Source organism: Notothenia rossii, assembly GCF_949606895.1.
Source record: "Notothenia rossii genome assembly, contig: scaffold_176, whole genome shotgun sequence".
Classification (NCBI taxonomy): Eukaryota; Metazoa; Chordata; class Actinopteri; order Perciformes; family Nototheniidae; genus Notothenia; species Notothenia rossii.
Window position 1 is genome coordinate 84,627 of NW_027640317.1, and position 17,069 is coordinate 101,695.

The 17,069-nt window shown below is 42.1% G+C and overlaps 1 protein-coding gene across 2 annotated transcripts in view; it reads left to right on the forward strand.

Annotated features, from left to right (window-relative positions):
- Window positions 1-16,769, forward strand: part of tp63 (tumor protein p63) — a 59,813-nt gene extending 43,044 nt beyond the window's left edge. Inside the window, exons 5-12 of one of the 2 annotated variants that reach the window (XM_079694932.1) lie at window positions 6,200-6,386; window positions 6,749-6,864; window positions 7,711-7,820; window positions 7,902-8,026; window positions 8,528-8,610; window positions 8,944-9,068; window positions 13,722-13,867; window positions 16,555-16,769. In XM_079694932.1, coding sequence (XP_079551058.1) covers window positions 6,200-6,386; window positions 6,749-6,864; window positions 7,711-7,820; window positions 7,902-8,026; window positions 8,528-8,610; window positions 8,944-9,068; window positions 13,722-13,867; window positions 16,555-16,754 — 1,092 coding nt within the window. In that variant the 3' untranslated portion in view covers window positions 16,755-16,769. Of the gene's footprint in view, window positions 1-6,199; window positions 6,387-6,748; window positions 6,865-7,710; window positions 7,821-7,901; window positions 8,027-8,527; window positions 8,611-8,943; window positions 9,069-12,106; window positions 12,516-13,721; window positions 13,868-16,554 lie in introns of those variants that run through there. The other variant, XM_079694933.1, reaches the window with a different exon arrangement.
- Window positions 16,770-17,069: the final 300 nt, after the last annotated feature.

A 17,069-nucleotide genomic window follows, 5' to 3' on the forward strand; every position in this document is an offset into this window, starting at 1 on the left:
CCCGGGCATTTAAGTGGAAAAGGCCAAGCCAACTCCAGTACTTTGTGAAGCAACACACACACGTTAATGTTGTTCCGACTCTTTTTGTTATTGGTTATTTTTTGTCTCTTATTAGTCATTTGGTGACTTTTCATTGGAGCGTGTGAGTCTGGTGCACTCTGCATCTCTTAGTGGAACATTGATGACTCTTTGTTTTCATTTTGTGTCTCTCTGTGGCCCCCATTGTAGCTGTGACTCCCTGTAAGTGTCTTCTTCTCTGGTGAGTCTCTATGTAGTGATGTTCTCTCTTTTTGTTGACTTTGTGAGCCTTTCAGCTGTTTTGCCCTTGTTGTCCTCGTTTAATGTCACATTCTTTTCATTCTAACCTCTTCCTGTTTGGAACATCTCTGTGAATGACATGGTGTAGGTGAAAGCCAGGGGCCCCCCCGACACTTTGGGCCCCTCGGTATCTCTAACCCACTAATCCCTCCTTGCACCCGTGCCCGTTTGAAAGCAATGCGTCACGTGTGCGTCTCCTCGCAAACACACAGAAACATTTTCTTTCAAGCAGTTGTGATTAAGCAGCTCTGTATTGTGCGCCGTGTGTGCAATTCACAATGTGACCAATGAAAGGCTCATAATTACATGTTAACACCTGAGCGCCGCGCCCTGTGTGAGCCACCGAATCCCATCATTCAACCCTCGTCCTCCACCCTGCGCTCTGTGAGCTTCAGTCAGCAGCAGCTCCTCTCTCTCTGCTGAGCAAACACAGCAGCAGCACATATTTGTGTGTGTGTGTGTGTGTGTGTGTGTGTGTGTGTGTGTGTGTGTGTGTGTGTGTGTGTGTGTGTGTGTGTGTGTGTGTGTGTGTGTGTGTGTGTGTGTGTGTGTGTGTGTGTGTGTGTGTGTGTGTGTGTGTGTGTGTGTGTGTGTGTGTGTGTGTGTGTGTGTGTGTGTGTGTGTGTGTGTAAAAGTTTGTACCTCGAGGGCTGGGATGGTCCTCTGCTCTGTGTGTGTGTGTGTGTGTGTGTGTGTGTGTGTGTGTGTGTGTGTGTGTGTGTGTGTGTGTGTGTGTGTGTGTGTGTGTGTGTGTGTGTGTGTGACAGTAGGATATAATCTAAACAAACCTCTCTGCCTCTGATTAAATCTCTGCGTTGTTTTCGCCCTCAGCTACACAAAACCAACACCCAGTAATTATTGCAAACATACGCACTGACCCGTTACACCGTTCCATCTCCATGATGGTTGTGGAAAAGCGGATTCTCTTACAGTTTAGACAACACAATTCTAGTTAACCAAACATCCCCCGTACAGATACCTGCAGCAGAAAATGGGATCATCAAGCTTACATCAAATCCTTTAATTCACTTTTAGATAACTCTGGCTTTAATGTCCTCCTTATTTGAATAACAGCAAGTATATCAGCGTTATATTCAATCCATCAAAACATTAAAACATAGAATTATACAATAGTGGTGAAGTCCTCGCACATTTGATTGAATACGTCCAGGAACAAAAACGTTTTGATGTCTTTAAAAAAAACAGTTTTTGTAACACATTGTTTTAAAAATGAAGTAAAAACAGGTATTTTCCTTCTTATTTCTCACCTTTTGATTCGGTGTGAAATGCTCTAAACTCAGTATGTCTTTGACCCTTCACACAGCAACAGGTCTCTCCCTTCTTTCTGCTTCATTTCCACCCGCCCCTCCTCTCCACCTCATTTAGCTGACTGACAGAGGCGTACGAGGGTATCAGGTTAGGAGCGAGAGGACAAACATCTATCTGTTCTTTTTTGTGTGGAAAAAGCTTTGATTGTCAGGAAGAATCAGTTCGGCCGTTGTGTTGACACACATGTGCCTGAGCTGGAATCGAAGGTGTATATAACAAAAAAACAAGAATACTATTTTTGATTATCTTAGCGTCTGCTTTACGGCTGCAATCAAATCTTTTTATTTATTAGTGATCAATCGTTTGGTCCATGAGACGTAAGAAAATAGTCAAAGTCCTTCTCAAAGTACAAGACGATGGCTTTAAATGTTTGCTGTGTCAGTCAGAAACCAAAAAACATTTATACGATTTAAAACAGAGAAAAGCACCAAAACTTCATTTTTACGAGGTGGAAAACAACATTTTAACACATTCACGTAAGACAATTTATCAATTTCTCACAATATTTAGCAATTATTTGTCTATTGATCGACTGATAATAACCTTTTTTTTATATTTCTTTTGCACTTTTGAAGCTGACGGTACAAAATGCTCTCCATAGACACCTTGAAAACAAAACAAAAAATACAAGCATACAGTTAATGTATTTAGGCTGTTTTTGTTCTTAAATGTCTTTTGTTTTTATTTTGTAAAGCACTTTGATTCGCCACGTGCTGAAAAGTGATGTATAAATCAAATGTCGTTGCCTTGCAGTTCAAAGGCCATAATACCTGCAGCTACATTCTGCTTTTACGTTCAATATATATACTATACTACACTTGAGCAGTGATTAGCGCAGCACAGAGCCCAGTCACTTCATAAAGCATTGTTTCATGAACTTGTCTGTATTAGTGAATCCCATGTTTAGTAACCGGGCGATAATGTGTTGTTTTGGTTTCGTCCTGATGAAAGGAAAAGTGTTGCATGCCCGCAGAGAAGATCAGAAAGGCTCCGTGCCGAGCTTGTGTAACGTTTAAGGACACAAACTGGGATGAGCTGCTTTTTCTTTGGAAAGCAATTTTAATCGTAGTGGAATTTTTTTTTTTTTATGTTGCATTGTTTCTGGAACAGCCCCGAGCGGCTTTCACAATGTTCACCTTTATTCACTCAGAAATGAGGCTGACGGGGGGGGGAGGGGAAGAAATCCCCCCTCCACCTCCACCTCCACCCAGTCTCCTCCTCTCAGGGGATTTAAAGCTCTGCACACACAGCAGTGATTTCTATGGTTTGTTTACACAGTTGGGTTCTGCCCATTAGTAACAATTCAGTCTTTCTGATGGCTTTCTGGTTATCAATCCTAACAGTGCCAGGGATCAGCGCGCAGCCATTATCCTGCAGGAGGGGCGCACGAACCCTCAGTGGGAGAAAACAGATCCGTCTAGAACCCCTTCAGTCCTCAAAGTCATTAGTTGTGTTTACCCTCACATATACTAACGCCCAATTTGATGTATTGCGCTAGAAAAGCTGAATGCAAACGGACAGATTTGATCAAACGTCTCTACGCTGGTTTTTGCCTTTAAAGAAAGAACAGGTGATGCCATTATGAAAAACATCTTTGCTGTCTTACAAAGATTTAATTTATCCGCTGTGTTCGCTGTCGGATTCTTATCAGAAACATACTTTTTATTTAATCATGCAAAGGTAACGTACTGCTCCTGCATGATTTAATGGCAGAGGTGTGGCATAAGGTCACATCACGTGTCTTTTGACTTAAAATCATTTCAAAACCTTTCCCCCCCAAGGACAAAGATTGTAAAGATTGAAAGCATCCAATCAATTTGCAGGAGAGAAACAAGAAGAACGGGTGGTTGGGCGGTGGTGGCGAAGTCCATAGGGACTTGGCTTGGCAACTGGAAGGTCGCCAGTTCAAGTCCCGGCAAGACCAAGTGCTACCGAGGTGTCCCTGAGCAAGGCACTGTTCCCTACACTGCTCCCCGGGCGTCGTTCAAAATGGCAGCACACTGCTCCTAACACTAGGATGGGTCAAATGCAGAGAAACAATTTCCCCACAGGGATTAATAAAGTATATCAAAATTATTATTTTTTTTTAAAAACTGACTGACTCAGCTGCATCGTCCCATTATTCTAAAGTAACTTGGGAAAAACCAATAAAGTTGACGTTCACTTCTATTAATTTCAGCTCTCCAGAGTTTTGCAGAAACATAAAATGGCTTCCAGGAATAAAATCAAAGAATGGGAAGTTTATTGGTCTTCAGTGGTTTTAAAGTGAATTAGTAACACTACAAATCTGTAGAAACCTCCAGAATTATTCTTCCAACTCTTTTCACATGAGCAAACTCTGACAGGTTCACACACTTTACTCACGAACGTCACTACATACACACACACACACACACACACAAGGTTACAGAGCACAAGTTTAAAAAATGAAACAGAGATCATTTTGTTTGCGCACAAAACTAAGCATTCGTCAAAAGTATGCAAAACGTGAAGCTTTGAAATGGCATTTTATTAATTGAGTGCATTATGATCTGTGTTAATTTAGGACTCTAACTCAAAGGGTTTTCCGTCTTAACTTGTGACGTACAATACAATGACGTCGCCCTGTTTGAATAGCGTCAATAAATATTAGGTGCAAGTAAGGAAAATACTGCTTCATTCATCACAGATTTGTTTGTTTTTTATTTCGTTTGCTATATTTTTTATCTCTTATTTATGTTTTTCATCCTCAACAGATATATTGAAAGTATCTACCAGGACTTTGCTTAAATCACGATGTTAATACTATACTTTACAAACGTAACAGTTTAAGATATTTTGGTGGAAAGACTTACCTTATTAGTGACCGTTTGCTTTAAAATGCAGGTTTTACAGTAACCACGTGATAGCATGTTCGTTGTGCGGGTGAATCTCAAAGTCTTGTTCCGCTTTTAGGTGAACATTCTTGTTTTCAAATGGCTCATCACGTCTATAGGTACGAGGGCTGTCCCGAATACCATTTTGGGGGGGCGTAGTAATCAGCAGCGAACCGCTTCAACACGTGTATTTCGGTGTATTCACGGCATTCATTTAGTTATTCTACAGTATTGTTGTTTTATAGTTATTTGTTAATGTAACCCAATTTGTGTTCTTTGAAATTGAAAAGGATATCGCATTGTGTTTGTTACTTTCGTTGCAGTTGTATATGTCTTAAGTGTAATTTGGCTTGGCTTCCTATTTTGTATGGACATGCTTTTATTTTGAAGGAGGGTTAGCGCTTTTGACAGGAAGTTGTTGTTGCTATGGGAACGACATGACGGAGATTAATGGAGAAAAAGTTATATCTACATATAACGACGGAGAAAGTCAACGATAACGTTTATGGTTAAGTGTTAGCACCCCCCGAAGAGGATCAAGCTCTTACGTTGATATTAGAGATTTCAATAAATTGAATTTGAAGAAAAAAACGGGGGGAAAACAAACAAAACGAATATCCGAAACGAAATTGAAACCCGAATAGTACTCCAACGAACGAATATTCGGATAATCGGGTACAGCCCTAATAGTTACCAGGGATCAACATACTTCACAACTCCTGGCTTACAGACTTTTCAATGTAGGTCATTTTAGCACAGTTTGGTCCCAGACAGATCTTTCTAGACCTTCTTCGTTCCTGCACAGAGTAAAGCTGAGTTAAGTTGAAGGAGGAAGCCCTGCTCTGGATGATGAGGGGCCATCAGATGCTTTTAGCCCCCCTCACCCGTGAAGATGAAAGAGGCCATGCTTGGAGTTTAATTGCTCCTGGAGGGGTCCGTTTTTTATGGCGCTCCTCCACGGAAGTCCCAGAGGCTCTCGTGAGATCTTTGAGGTTTCCCCACACACACTCGCAGCTCCAGAACCTGTGTGTGTTTATTTAACTCATAATCACAGTCTTGTCTTTAACGCTTTTTATGCTTCGGGGAAAACAGAAGTCGCGGTGCTGCCAACAGGTGGTCGATAAAATGCACGCATTTTTGGAAGCTTTCAAATTGCTTCAACTTTATCGATTAAATTGCATTGTTTTCTGTTTTTGTTAATGGGTTAGATTTTTGACAGATTTTGCTATGAAGTAATTTTCCATCTTCAGTCCGTTGGCATTAGGGCACAGTCTCACTAATCACACCAACAACTATACAAGCAGATCAACGTATGGAACAACATACAAATACCAGCACACGTATTAGTATAACTATACAATTAAAATGCATTTCAACAAAAAAAAAAATTTGTGTAAAAAAATCTACAGGGTGTATTACATGAAAGTGGAAATTAGACTTTATTTGGTAATGATAAAATATATAAATATGTGGACTATATATGGATATATGTGCCATAAACATATGTAAGTGAAGACACTCCTCTGAGCTCACGAGTACAATGATGGTGATTCGTTGATTTCATATAAAACGTATTTAAGGCTTATTTAAAAATATATAATCATAATAAAAACAGTCAGACACAAAACAACAAATAAACTACGATATCAAAAAATGTTTTCAGCACAGTCTTATCCTCTTGTTTTCTCTGTTCGCAGTACTCAACAGAGCTGAAGAAGTTGTACTGTCAGATCGCCAAGACGTGTCCGATCCAGATCAAAGTGCTGACCAACCCCCCGCAGGGCGCCGTCATCAGAGCCATGCCCGTCTACAAGAAGGCGGAGCACGTGACGGAGGTCGTGAAGCGCTGCCCCAACCACGAGCTCAGCCGCGAGTTCAACGACGGTCAGTGCACTTTGATTTATTAAACGTTATCCCTCATGTGTCACTTCAGTTAACATCTGCAGTGGAAGAAAATCCAAATGAGCCCTCAGTGAAAGTAAGAAGCACAAGGTCTACAAATACTCTACGACTATTACAAGGGACAGTCCTGAATCATGATGTTTCAGAAAAATGAACTTGAATGTACTTTTTCAAGTAGTTTTACTTATGTGAGAATTTAGATGTTATGCTTTTGTATACTTGTACCATGCCATGACGTCTAATGAGTACTTTCCTTCTGATGCAAGTACCTCAAATAGTTATAAGGTATAAAGTTATATACTCAGTGTTTTCTGTTTTAATGACGCTGCCCCGTGTTTCTCCAGGTCAGATCGCTCCTCCCAGCCACCTGATCCGGGTGGAGGGGAACAACCACGCTCAGTACCTGGAGGACTCCATCACCGGGAGGCAGAGCGTGTTTGTCCCATACGAACCTCCACAGGTGAGCGTCTCCCATTCTGCAGACAGGCACCTGAACGCACCGCCAGCCACACTTCACCACCTCGCATAGATATCGGGTGTTTCTCAATGTCGAGGACGCTTGCTTGGTAGCACACGCCTTCCGAGTCACTTGCTTCAGAAGCGAGGCAAGAATCCTTCCTGGCATTCGGAAAGCAAAGAGTGGAACAGGCTAGCAAGTGTGCTAGTGTGCGTCATATGAGAGGCCCCGCCTTACATTTTCCGCCACAGATTTGGGGAAATTGGTCCGTGCGCAAAGCATTGTGGGGATTTTAAGACCGCGGAGTCTACACATGTGCAGCCTCGAAATGTCTCGCTATGAAGTACGCTGGGCTCGGTAGAATTCCAAGTATGCTGGACATTGGAACAGTCCTTCGGCGGCACTCGATGACGTAGAATGCTTGAAATAGTGGCTCTGGAGCATCCTTACTCGACGTTGAGAAACACCCATAGACGCCACGTGAACTCAGACCTAAGGCCCCTCCATATGAGCATGCTTCATCTTAATGCAGCTGCACAGAAAAAACATTTTTGACATTTTATTTTCGTCATTTGGGTTCTTGTCATTCAAAAACATCCTTTCACTTATTATAAGTAAATATAAATATGCGATTTAAAACATGACAAATTGATGGGAAGACACACGTACAATATATAATAATTTAAATATGCAGAGCTGTGCATTTTTAGAGCTGGAAATAAAAGGCAAACACTATTAGAACTGCCTTTACACACTTAGATTTGCATGTTTAGTGGTTTTTCTGCAGGAAAAGCCTCTGAATGACTTAAAAAACAACAACTCACCCTCCGTGTTGTTCTCCTCTCTCAGGTGGGCACAGAATTCACCACAATTTTGTACAACTTCATGTGCAACTCGAGCTGCGTGGGGGGGATGAACCGACGCCCGATCCTCATCATCGTGACTCTGGAGACCCGAGAGTAAGACACGCTCACAGCCAGCCTCAGGTTCCTGCAGGTAACCGTCTGCTCCGTGTCTCACCTGCTGTGTTTCCCTCTCAGTGGTCAGGTGTTAGGCCGCCGCTGCTTCGAGGCCCGGATCTGCGCCTGCCCGGGTCGAGACAGGAAGGCGGACGAGGACAGCATCCGCAAGCAGCACGTGACGGACGGCTCCAAGAGCGGAGACGGTACGGCGCTTTATGATATATTAGAATATTAGGACAATATTAGAAAACTCGCACCGGCTTTAGCTTCAACCTCAGGATCCATGTATCTGTGATCCTCTCCAGAATGGAAGGAGTCATCACATACAGAGCATCAGCTAGTTCCTGAACAGTGCCCTTCACATGCTGATATCCAAGAGAGGGAGTTACTCAGTCACAAGATGGAGGAATAGAAAGCAGTATTCAATGTTTACTTCAGATTAGCTCCACGTCAGAAATGAGCATGCTTGTCATATGTCTCTCTCCATAGAGGCTGAATCATCATGTTAATCACATAGCTATCATATGCCTCAAACAGTCCTGATGCTCTTCTAGGTAATCACACATCCTGTCATGTTCACAGCTACAGTTGATATCTTTGATATCATGTGACTCTCATGTTGGAAGAGGACATTCAGTATTTCCCCAACAGACTAAGGTTAGCGTAAAGATGGCGGCGCTCACACTCTTCTCTCCTCTCCTCAGCTTACCGCCAAGTTTCCCACGGCATCCAGATGTCCACCATCAAGAAGAGGAGATCCACAGACGAGGAGGTGTTCTGTTTGCCTGTGAGTGTTGATTTGTAACAGGCTGTGCTGTATTCAAAGACAGATTTAGGGCACATACAAATATCCATTTATCCCAATATCATGCACCTCTTATTGATACACGAGCAGAACTCGAGCACAGCATACAAGTGGAAGCAGTGCTCAGCTCCGTAAAACTGTTTATAAAAAGGTGTGATAAAGAATGTAATAAATCAAATACAGGTTTATCATTTGCTAATAGAAGTGCAGGCCTTTTAGATTTCCATAACCATTTAATAAAGGTTGCTGTACTCACACCACACATCCAGCTATTCCTTCAAACTGACCGTGATCCCTTTATTTTACTTCTTCCAGATCAAAGGCCGTGAAATTTATGAGATTTTGGTAAAAATCAAGGAGTCCCTGGAGCTGATGCAGTATCTGCCTCAACACACCATCGAGTCGTACCGGCAGCAGCAGCAGAACCTCCTCCAGAAACAGTGAGTACTCTTATTCAGCAGGAAGGACACTATGGTTGTGTCCTCATGAAACATGTGCTGGGTTTCTGACTGAGGTGCATGTTTGTTTGCACAGAACGGCCTGCAGTGATTTTTAATGACTGAACATGAGCGACGTGTTGCTGGAAAATAGATTTTCACTGATAAAGCTTTGCATGTGAGTTCTTTAGTATTTGTATTTCTGACACTGAAGCATTGTCGCTTATACAAATGTCCCAAATTGGGATCAATTAAGTACCTATCAATCTACCTATCAATCTACCTACCTACCTACCTACCTATCAATCTACCTATCAATCTACCTACCTACCTACCTACCTATCTGTTTATATATCTACCTACCTACCTACCTACCTACCTACCTATCAATCTACCTACCTACCTACCTACCTACCTACCTATCAATCTACCTACCTACCTACCTACTTACCTATCAATCTACCTACCTATCTACCTACCTACCTACCTACCTGTCTATATACCTACCTACCTACCTACCTACCTACCTACCTACCTACCTACCTACCTACCTACCTACCTACCTACCTACCTACCTACCTACTTACCTATCAACTTACCTATCTACCTACCTACCTATAAATCTATCCATCTATCATAATCAGGTTGACAAAGTACTATTCAAACAAGTAAAGGTGACAAAAACTAAGGAAAAATTACTCGGTTACAAGTCAAAGTACTGCATTCAGATTCTTTAATAAAGTACAATAAAGATCATTTTAATTAAAGTAAAAATGTATAGTTGTACCAATCACCTACCTACCTACCTACCTACCTACCTACCTACCTACCTACCAACTACCTACCTACCTACCTACCTACCTACCTACCTACCTACCTACCTACCTACCTACCTACCTACCTACCTACCTACCTACCTATACCTACCTACCTCTACCTACCTACCTATACCTACCTACCTACCTATACCTACCTACCTCTACCTACCTACCTACCTACCTACCTGCCTACCTGCCTACCTACCTACCTACCTACCTACCTATACCTACCTACCTACCTGCCTACCTGCCTACCTGCCTACCTACCTACCTACCGACTACCTACCTACCTACCTACCTATAAATCTATCTATCATAATCAGGTTGACAAAGTACTCAGATTACTCAAACAAGTAAAGGTGACTAACTTGGTGCCACATTGTAAACTTTGCCAAAACTCACTTTAAAAAACGTTTTGCTTCGGATACTTTAAGTGCATTTAGCAAAGTACAAGTCCCTCCACTGTGTACTTAAGAACAGTATTTATTTGACACAATGGCTGCAGAGTTTTCCTCCATTGGATCTGTTTTTCTTTCCTCCCTCTCTCTCATGGGATGTGAGCCAAACACATCTGAGTCGTGACGAATGTGCCGAGCTGTGCTTTGTTAACGAGAAGCTTCCCAAAGAGCGCGGTAACGCCTTTGGGTGTTCTGCCAGGTCTCTTTGCACAACAAAATCTGTGCTCAGCCTCCTCCATTCACTGGAGCATTAATTAAAACTGTCTCGTGTTCACACACACACACTTTCCCCCCCCGCCCCGCCCGCACCCTGTTTTCACTGAGAGCTGCAGAGGAGCTGCTGTTAATGATAGTTTGACAGCACCATGGTGATAATTACTGCTTATGTTTTAGTTTCCCATTAAGAGACTGGCAGACGGTGAGATCATGTTCGCCCTGCTTTCACTGCTTCCATGCATTTCAACTTTTAGTATTGATTTCAGATTCTTTTAAGTCTCAGCGTTGGAGGGATTTAACGTTAACAGAAAGGTAGACTTCAAAACCGATGCAAGTGAAATCCCAAGATTCTTGATATCAATTCGTTAAAACTAAACCATGAATCCCATGTACTTGAAAACACGTTCCCTCATTACTGAATCAGGTCATAATTCACTCTCTTATATCGATTTTAATTGCTGTGAAAACTCTATTTATTCAAGTTACTCGCCGCCAAAACTATGATTTACATGATTGGATTTGAACACATCATGATAGCTTTGTAATGTACCTTCGTCCAAGGTCAACTTTGTGACTAAATAGAGCATGAATGCAGCCGTTCACCTGCTGCTAACTGCTAACGTTAACTTGCTTATTTCAACATAGATTTGATGCTGTACTGCAGGCCATCTTATTTAACCTTTGACTCAACATGATATTAAAGTATTGGTTTTTCCTTGGCGTCCCAAGCATTTAGTATACTTGCATGGATTTTCTTAAAATAAAAGCTTGTAACCCTCCACTACGAGATCAGATACAACAACTATAGGGACATTCAGCTATCAGAGCATCGAGGGCAAGAAGAGTGGTTCAAAAAGAAGGGAACAAATGCATTAAAGTAAGAAACCAGCTCGAATGCTCTAGAGTTTGAAAGTACGCAGTCGAAAAAAATCTGCCCCTTCCTTCAGACTTCCTTCCAGAGCCCCTCCTCCAACACACACGAACACACACATGACCAATGAGGGCACGAGATCAGTTTGTACACAGATGGAAGGCTGACAGGCAGGTAGGCCATCCAGTTATTTTAGCCGGGCCGGGTCAGATGATTGGTCGTGCTTTTTACAGCGCCACGGCTTCCACTGAGGACATTTTTTTTAATGGATTTATTGTCAAAGCATTTAATTTATTCATTGCTATCAGGATGTTAAGAGCATTCCATGGAATATAACAAATGTTTCTGAAGTGAATTACCTACCCCACCTTTAAGTGAACTCCTAAAATAATTCTCCAATGGTAGGACCGGTACGAGTTCACAAAAAGCTAATAGGAATAACAATGGAAACTAAATGTTAGACAGTATCAGGACACATCATTCAAAATAACGTCAGGGAAAGTCCTAACTAGCTACATAGAGTGCACGTTGTGTCTGAGTAACCCCGTCTGCACTGATGTGTGTCTACAGAGCGCCCTCTGCTGGCCACTTCTGTCCCTCCACTAACATTCATCAGCTCCTCTTCCTCCTCTTCCTCCTTCAGTGAGCACTCACTCCTCTTCCTCTTCCTCCCTGCAGTCTGATTAAAGCTCGTCTTGGTAGCCGACTCATGGATCCTTCAGGAGAGCAGAGGCGGCGCTGCAGCTCCTCCTGAAACCCACATTCCTCATCTTCCTCATCTTCCTCTTCCTCCTCCATGGACCTCCTTTCTGTCGCCTTTGTTTCTCATCTGCTCCTTCCTCTGGGATTCTGCACTGAGGACTTTCTGTTTTGTAACATCTGGAATCTCCCAGCTCAAAGCCTTTTCCTCGTTCATAGATTATAATAATTGAATCTTATTTGCATGCGTCCTTTGAAGTATATTTTAAAGTTTACACCTTCTTCCCGGTTTGAAATGATATGTAGCGTAGAGTTTAGTCATGAAGCTGACAGGAACCAAGCTCTGTTTTTATCTCACTTGACTTACGGTGCTTTCTTTCTGAGAGCTGGACTCAAAATCGTTTTCTTGAGGGGGGGGGGCGGGGGGGGGACTGTATTATTGTTGCTAATGCTGGTCATGTTTTATAAAGTCACTGCAGGTCAGTTTTTCTGTTTTGTTTTTTTCCTCTTTAAGATGCGATTCTGTTTGAAACAGATGTTTTGTTATTGTTTTGGCTGCTGCACTTTTGTCTGTCAGATTATAATAAATAGCTTTTTTGGTGCTTGAACTCTGTCCTGTTCTTTTACGGCTCTGCTGTTTCATTACTGAGATGTGTGAGGAGGAACATCTTTATTTAGTTATGTATATACTTAAAGGGGACCTATCATGCAAAATGCACTTTGTGATGTCTTCTATACATAAACATGTGTCCCCGGTGTGTCGGGGAACTCACGCAGCGTCAGAAAATAAAACCCTCTCTCTGTTCCTCCGTACCCAAATCTCTAAAAATGGGGAACAACGGAGCTGATCCAGATTTGCGTCCGATATGACGTAATATCTGAAATGTGGACCCACGGCCCAATCAGAAACGTTGCTATCAGAAACAATGCCCGACTGCTTTGGACGTAATATGGTCGGTGTTCACATTAGCATCGCTAACACTCAGAGCTAACCTGTACTGGAGAGCATGTGTGTGAAGAAGCAGGAAGTAAAAAGGAACTCACCTTGTGGTATAACCGGCAAGAGAGAAAGCCTTTGAGCTCCATACTGTTTCAGAAATAATCCTTGATAATCCATGATATGGCGTTTCATCACCGCAGCATTTAGTTTAGACAGTAGCTGCCGGGTCCCGCATGAGCTCAGACCCCTACTTTTTTATTTGTTACCAATTTCTTTTTAAAGCTTTATACCCAAATCAGCACTTTTGAAACAGGAAGTGAAATAGAGAGATATGAGGCATGGCTAGAATGGGTGATCTGTTTGGTATTTTGAGCAAAACACTTCATGTTTTTATATATTTGTATCTGAGACCGATGCTATTGCCTAAAAATAGCATGATAGGTGACCTTTAATAAAATCACGAGAAAGCAATTCTATAAAAGACGTTTTTAAAAAGTGATTTAAAGACCTGACTATAATATCACGGTATTTGTTCAGAAATGTTTTCATTGTTAAATCTGCACTCCTTAATAAATGAATTAAACATAAATTTAAAAAAAGACTAATAATTGATAATAATGTTGATAAATGTGATTTTTCTTTCTTTCCTTCCAGGACCTCCATGCCCTCGCAGCAGTCGTACGGCTCCTGCTCCCCCCCCCACGGGAAAATGAACAAGCTGCCGTCCGTCAGTCAGCTGATCAACCCGCAGCAGAGGAACACCCTCACCCCCTCTGGAATGGGCGGGGGTCTCACCGACAGTAAGTTCAACACAATAACTATTTTTAATACATGTAGAAGGGCACGTTTCCCAGTTTCCTCCCACAGGCCATCAAACTGAAACCTGAACTTCTGATCTGTTTGCAACTCACATCAATATTCCAACGACTTGTATATACAGTAGACTATTCCGCACTGTTTCTACTATATCATATGTTACCTGTTGTGTTGCGCTGTAGCTGTGTACCAATAAAAGCCTGACATCTTGAATCTATTATCACGAACAAATACAAGCAGGTCTTTTTAATATTGTAGTTAATATCAATATCAATTGTACTTTTATGCAGTGAGGGTTTAAATGTAGGGCTTTTGATTGTACTTATATTCTTATATAATACTCCACTAAAATTCGTGTTTTTTCTTTACAAATAAGGGATGCTTTGTTATTGATATGTATTTAAGTAGGCAGCTAACAGCTTGGGAGGGGGGGGGCCTCACTGACAGTCAGTAGGAACTCAAAAAGTCGTAATCAATATGTAGAAATCTACTCTTCACAGTATTTCGGAGTGTTATCACGAACAAATACACGCAAGTCTTTTTATTATTCTAGTTAATATCAAGCCAATTGATTGTACTTTTATGCACTGAGGGTTTAAATGTAGGGCTTTTAGTCGTACTTGTACTCGAGTAATGAGTCTGTAAACGTCTTCTTTTACTCCACTAACATTCAATGCACAATATTGTTATTATTTTTACTTTACAAATAAGGATGTTTGCATGATGCTTTGTTATCTATATTTATTAAAGTACGCACACGTGTATACAAGTACAGCTTTTTGAGGGAGTGAGAGAACATTCATTTGCTTCTATAGACATTGGAGTCATTTTTTGTGTATTTTTTGGCTACATCCATGTTGCTGACTTTATTTACTTAAGTATTGACTTTTACTTTTAACTGAGTATTTGTACAGTGTGGGATTGAAACTATTTATTTAGTAAAGGCTCTGAATACTTCCTCCACCTCTGGTCTCTCCCTATTATTGTTATAAAGCACCTGAACGCCTCTTGACCCCCTCCCTCTAAAATGAATTTGATCCCTGTGAGACTGCAGGACCTGTTGATGTGATGCATTATGGGTAATGTGGAGAGTAACTTCTCCATGTGGAACAGTTCCAAACTGCTCCTAACTCAATTGTTTAGAACAAAGGTGAATAGAGTGGTGCAGGAATGAGTCTTTAGCACTTCCTGTTCCCTCGTCTTGAAGCCAATGGTTTTCTGAATGGTGAGAAGTCTGAAATAAGATCTGTGGTTAACACAAGCTGAAGAGATGTTAACGTTTGGTTGTACGACATGAAATATGACAGTTATTACCTCACTGATTTCCAATAGCTGCTATGTGTCTTAATGAGACTTTAACTAAACTGAACGTTAGCCGCCTTTAGCTTAGCGATGAAGGTAGGTACTAGGTAGGTAGGTAGGTAGGTAGGTAGGTAGGTAGGTAGGTAGGTAGGTAGGTAGGTAGGTAGGTAGGTAGAGAGGTAGGTAGGTAGGTAGGTAGGTAGGTAGGTAGGTAGGTAGGTAGGTAGGTAGAGAGAGGTAGGTAGAGAGAGAGGTAGGTAGGTAGGTAGGTAGGTAGAGAGAGAGGTAGGGAGAGAGAGGTAGGTAGGTAGGTAGGTAGAGAGAGGTAGAGAGAGAGGTAGGTAGAGAGAGAGGTAGGTAGGTAGAGAGAGAGGTAGGGAGAGAGAGAGGTAGGGAGAGAGAGGGAGAGAGAGGTAGGTAAGTAGGTAGGTAGAGAGAGAGGTAGGTAGGTAGAGAGAGAGAGGTAGGGAGAGAGAGGGAGAGAGAGGTAGGTAGGTAGGTAGAGAGAGGTAGAGAGAGGTAGGTAAGTAGGTAGGTAGAGAGAGAGGTAGGTAGGTAGAGAGAGAGAGGTAGGGAGAGAGAGGGAGAGAGAGGTAGGTAGGTAGGTAGAGAGAGGTAGAGAGAGGTAGGTAAGTAGGTAGGTAGAGAGAGAGGTAGGTAGGTAGAGAGAGAGAGGTAGGGAGAGAGAGGGAGAGAGAGGTAGGTAGGTAGAGAGAGAGAGGTAGGGAGAGAGAGGTAGGGAGAGAGAGGGAGAGAGGTAGGTAGGTAGGTAGAGAGAGGGGTAGGGGGGAGAGAGGGATGGGCGGATGGATAGATATATGGATGGATGGGTGTGTAGGTAGGTAGGTAGAGAGAGGTGGCTGGGGGGAGAGAGAGAGAGGGAGAGTATTTTATTGATCCCAATTTGGGAAATGTTTTTTTGTTGCAGCATAAAAAACAAGGCAATAAGAGAAATTAAGACACTAGAAATAAACAGTCTAAAATATTTCTGAAATATAATTAAATAGCATTAAAAAGTACAAATATATATATGGGATAGCCTAGCGTTAGCTTTTTTTAGCAATTACATTTACACTTAAAGAAGTAGTGTTAATATGTGGGGGGTGTCATGTGTCGGAGAACACAGTGTAAACATGTCTGAGCCACAGATCTTATTTTCTGCCCTAATCCCATTGGCTTCTTGTCGAGGGAAACACACAGAGAAGCTAACTTTAGGTTCGGACTACAAACGCGTCGTCCCTGCACCGCTCTATTTGAGAAACCCCTCCACACAAACAGAGAGGGGGGGGGGGTGTGGAGAGAGAGGGGGAGAGAGGGGGAGGAAAGCCTCAGAGCAGTCAGAGTAAAGCGGCTCCTTTTGTCTCTGCAGTGACTCCCATGATGGGCTCTCACCTCCCCATGAACGACTTGAGTTCACTGAGCCCCACCCACGCCCTGCAGGCTCAGATGCCCCTGGTGCCCTCCTCCCACTGCACCCCCCCCTCCTCCCTACCCCATGGACAGCAGCATCGCCAGGTACCTCAGCAAACCACAGCGGACACATTGCATTCATATCTCACTACTCACTAAGACGCACCAAATAGCAAAGTGTAAGATTAAGAGTAAAAGCCTGGAGAGAAAGCCCCGCCTCCTTTTGTCTCAAATGTGTATTTACCTTTGAATACGTTGAAGTGGAAAAGTACGCACCTCCAAAGTATATTTTCAGCGACTTGTTGTCTGTTGAAATAAACAGGGGGATTACTTGTATATTTGTATGAAGGCTTGAATCCAATAGTATATTTAGCACAGTTGTATCCAAAGTGTTTCAGTCAGATCTCCATCAGGCATTACAAATATCTTTTTATAACATGCAAAACTGTTTTAGAAAATCTTTATCAACTTTTA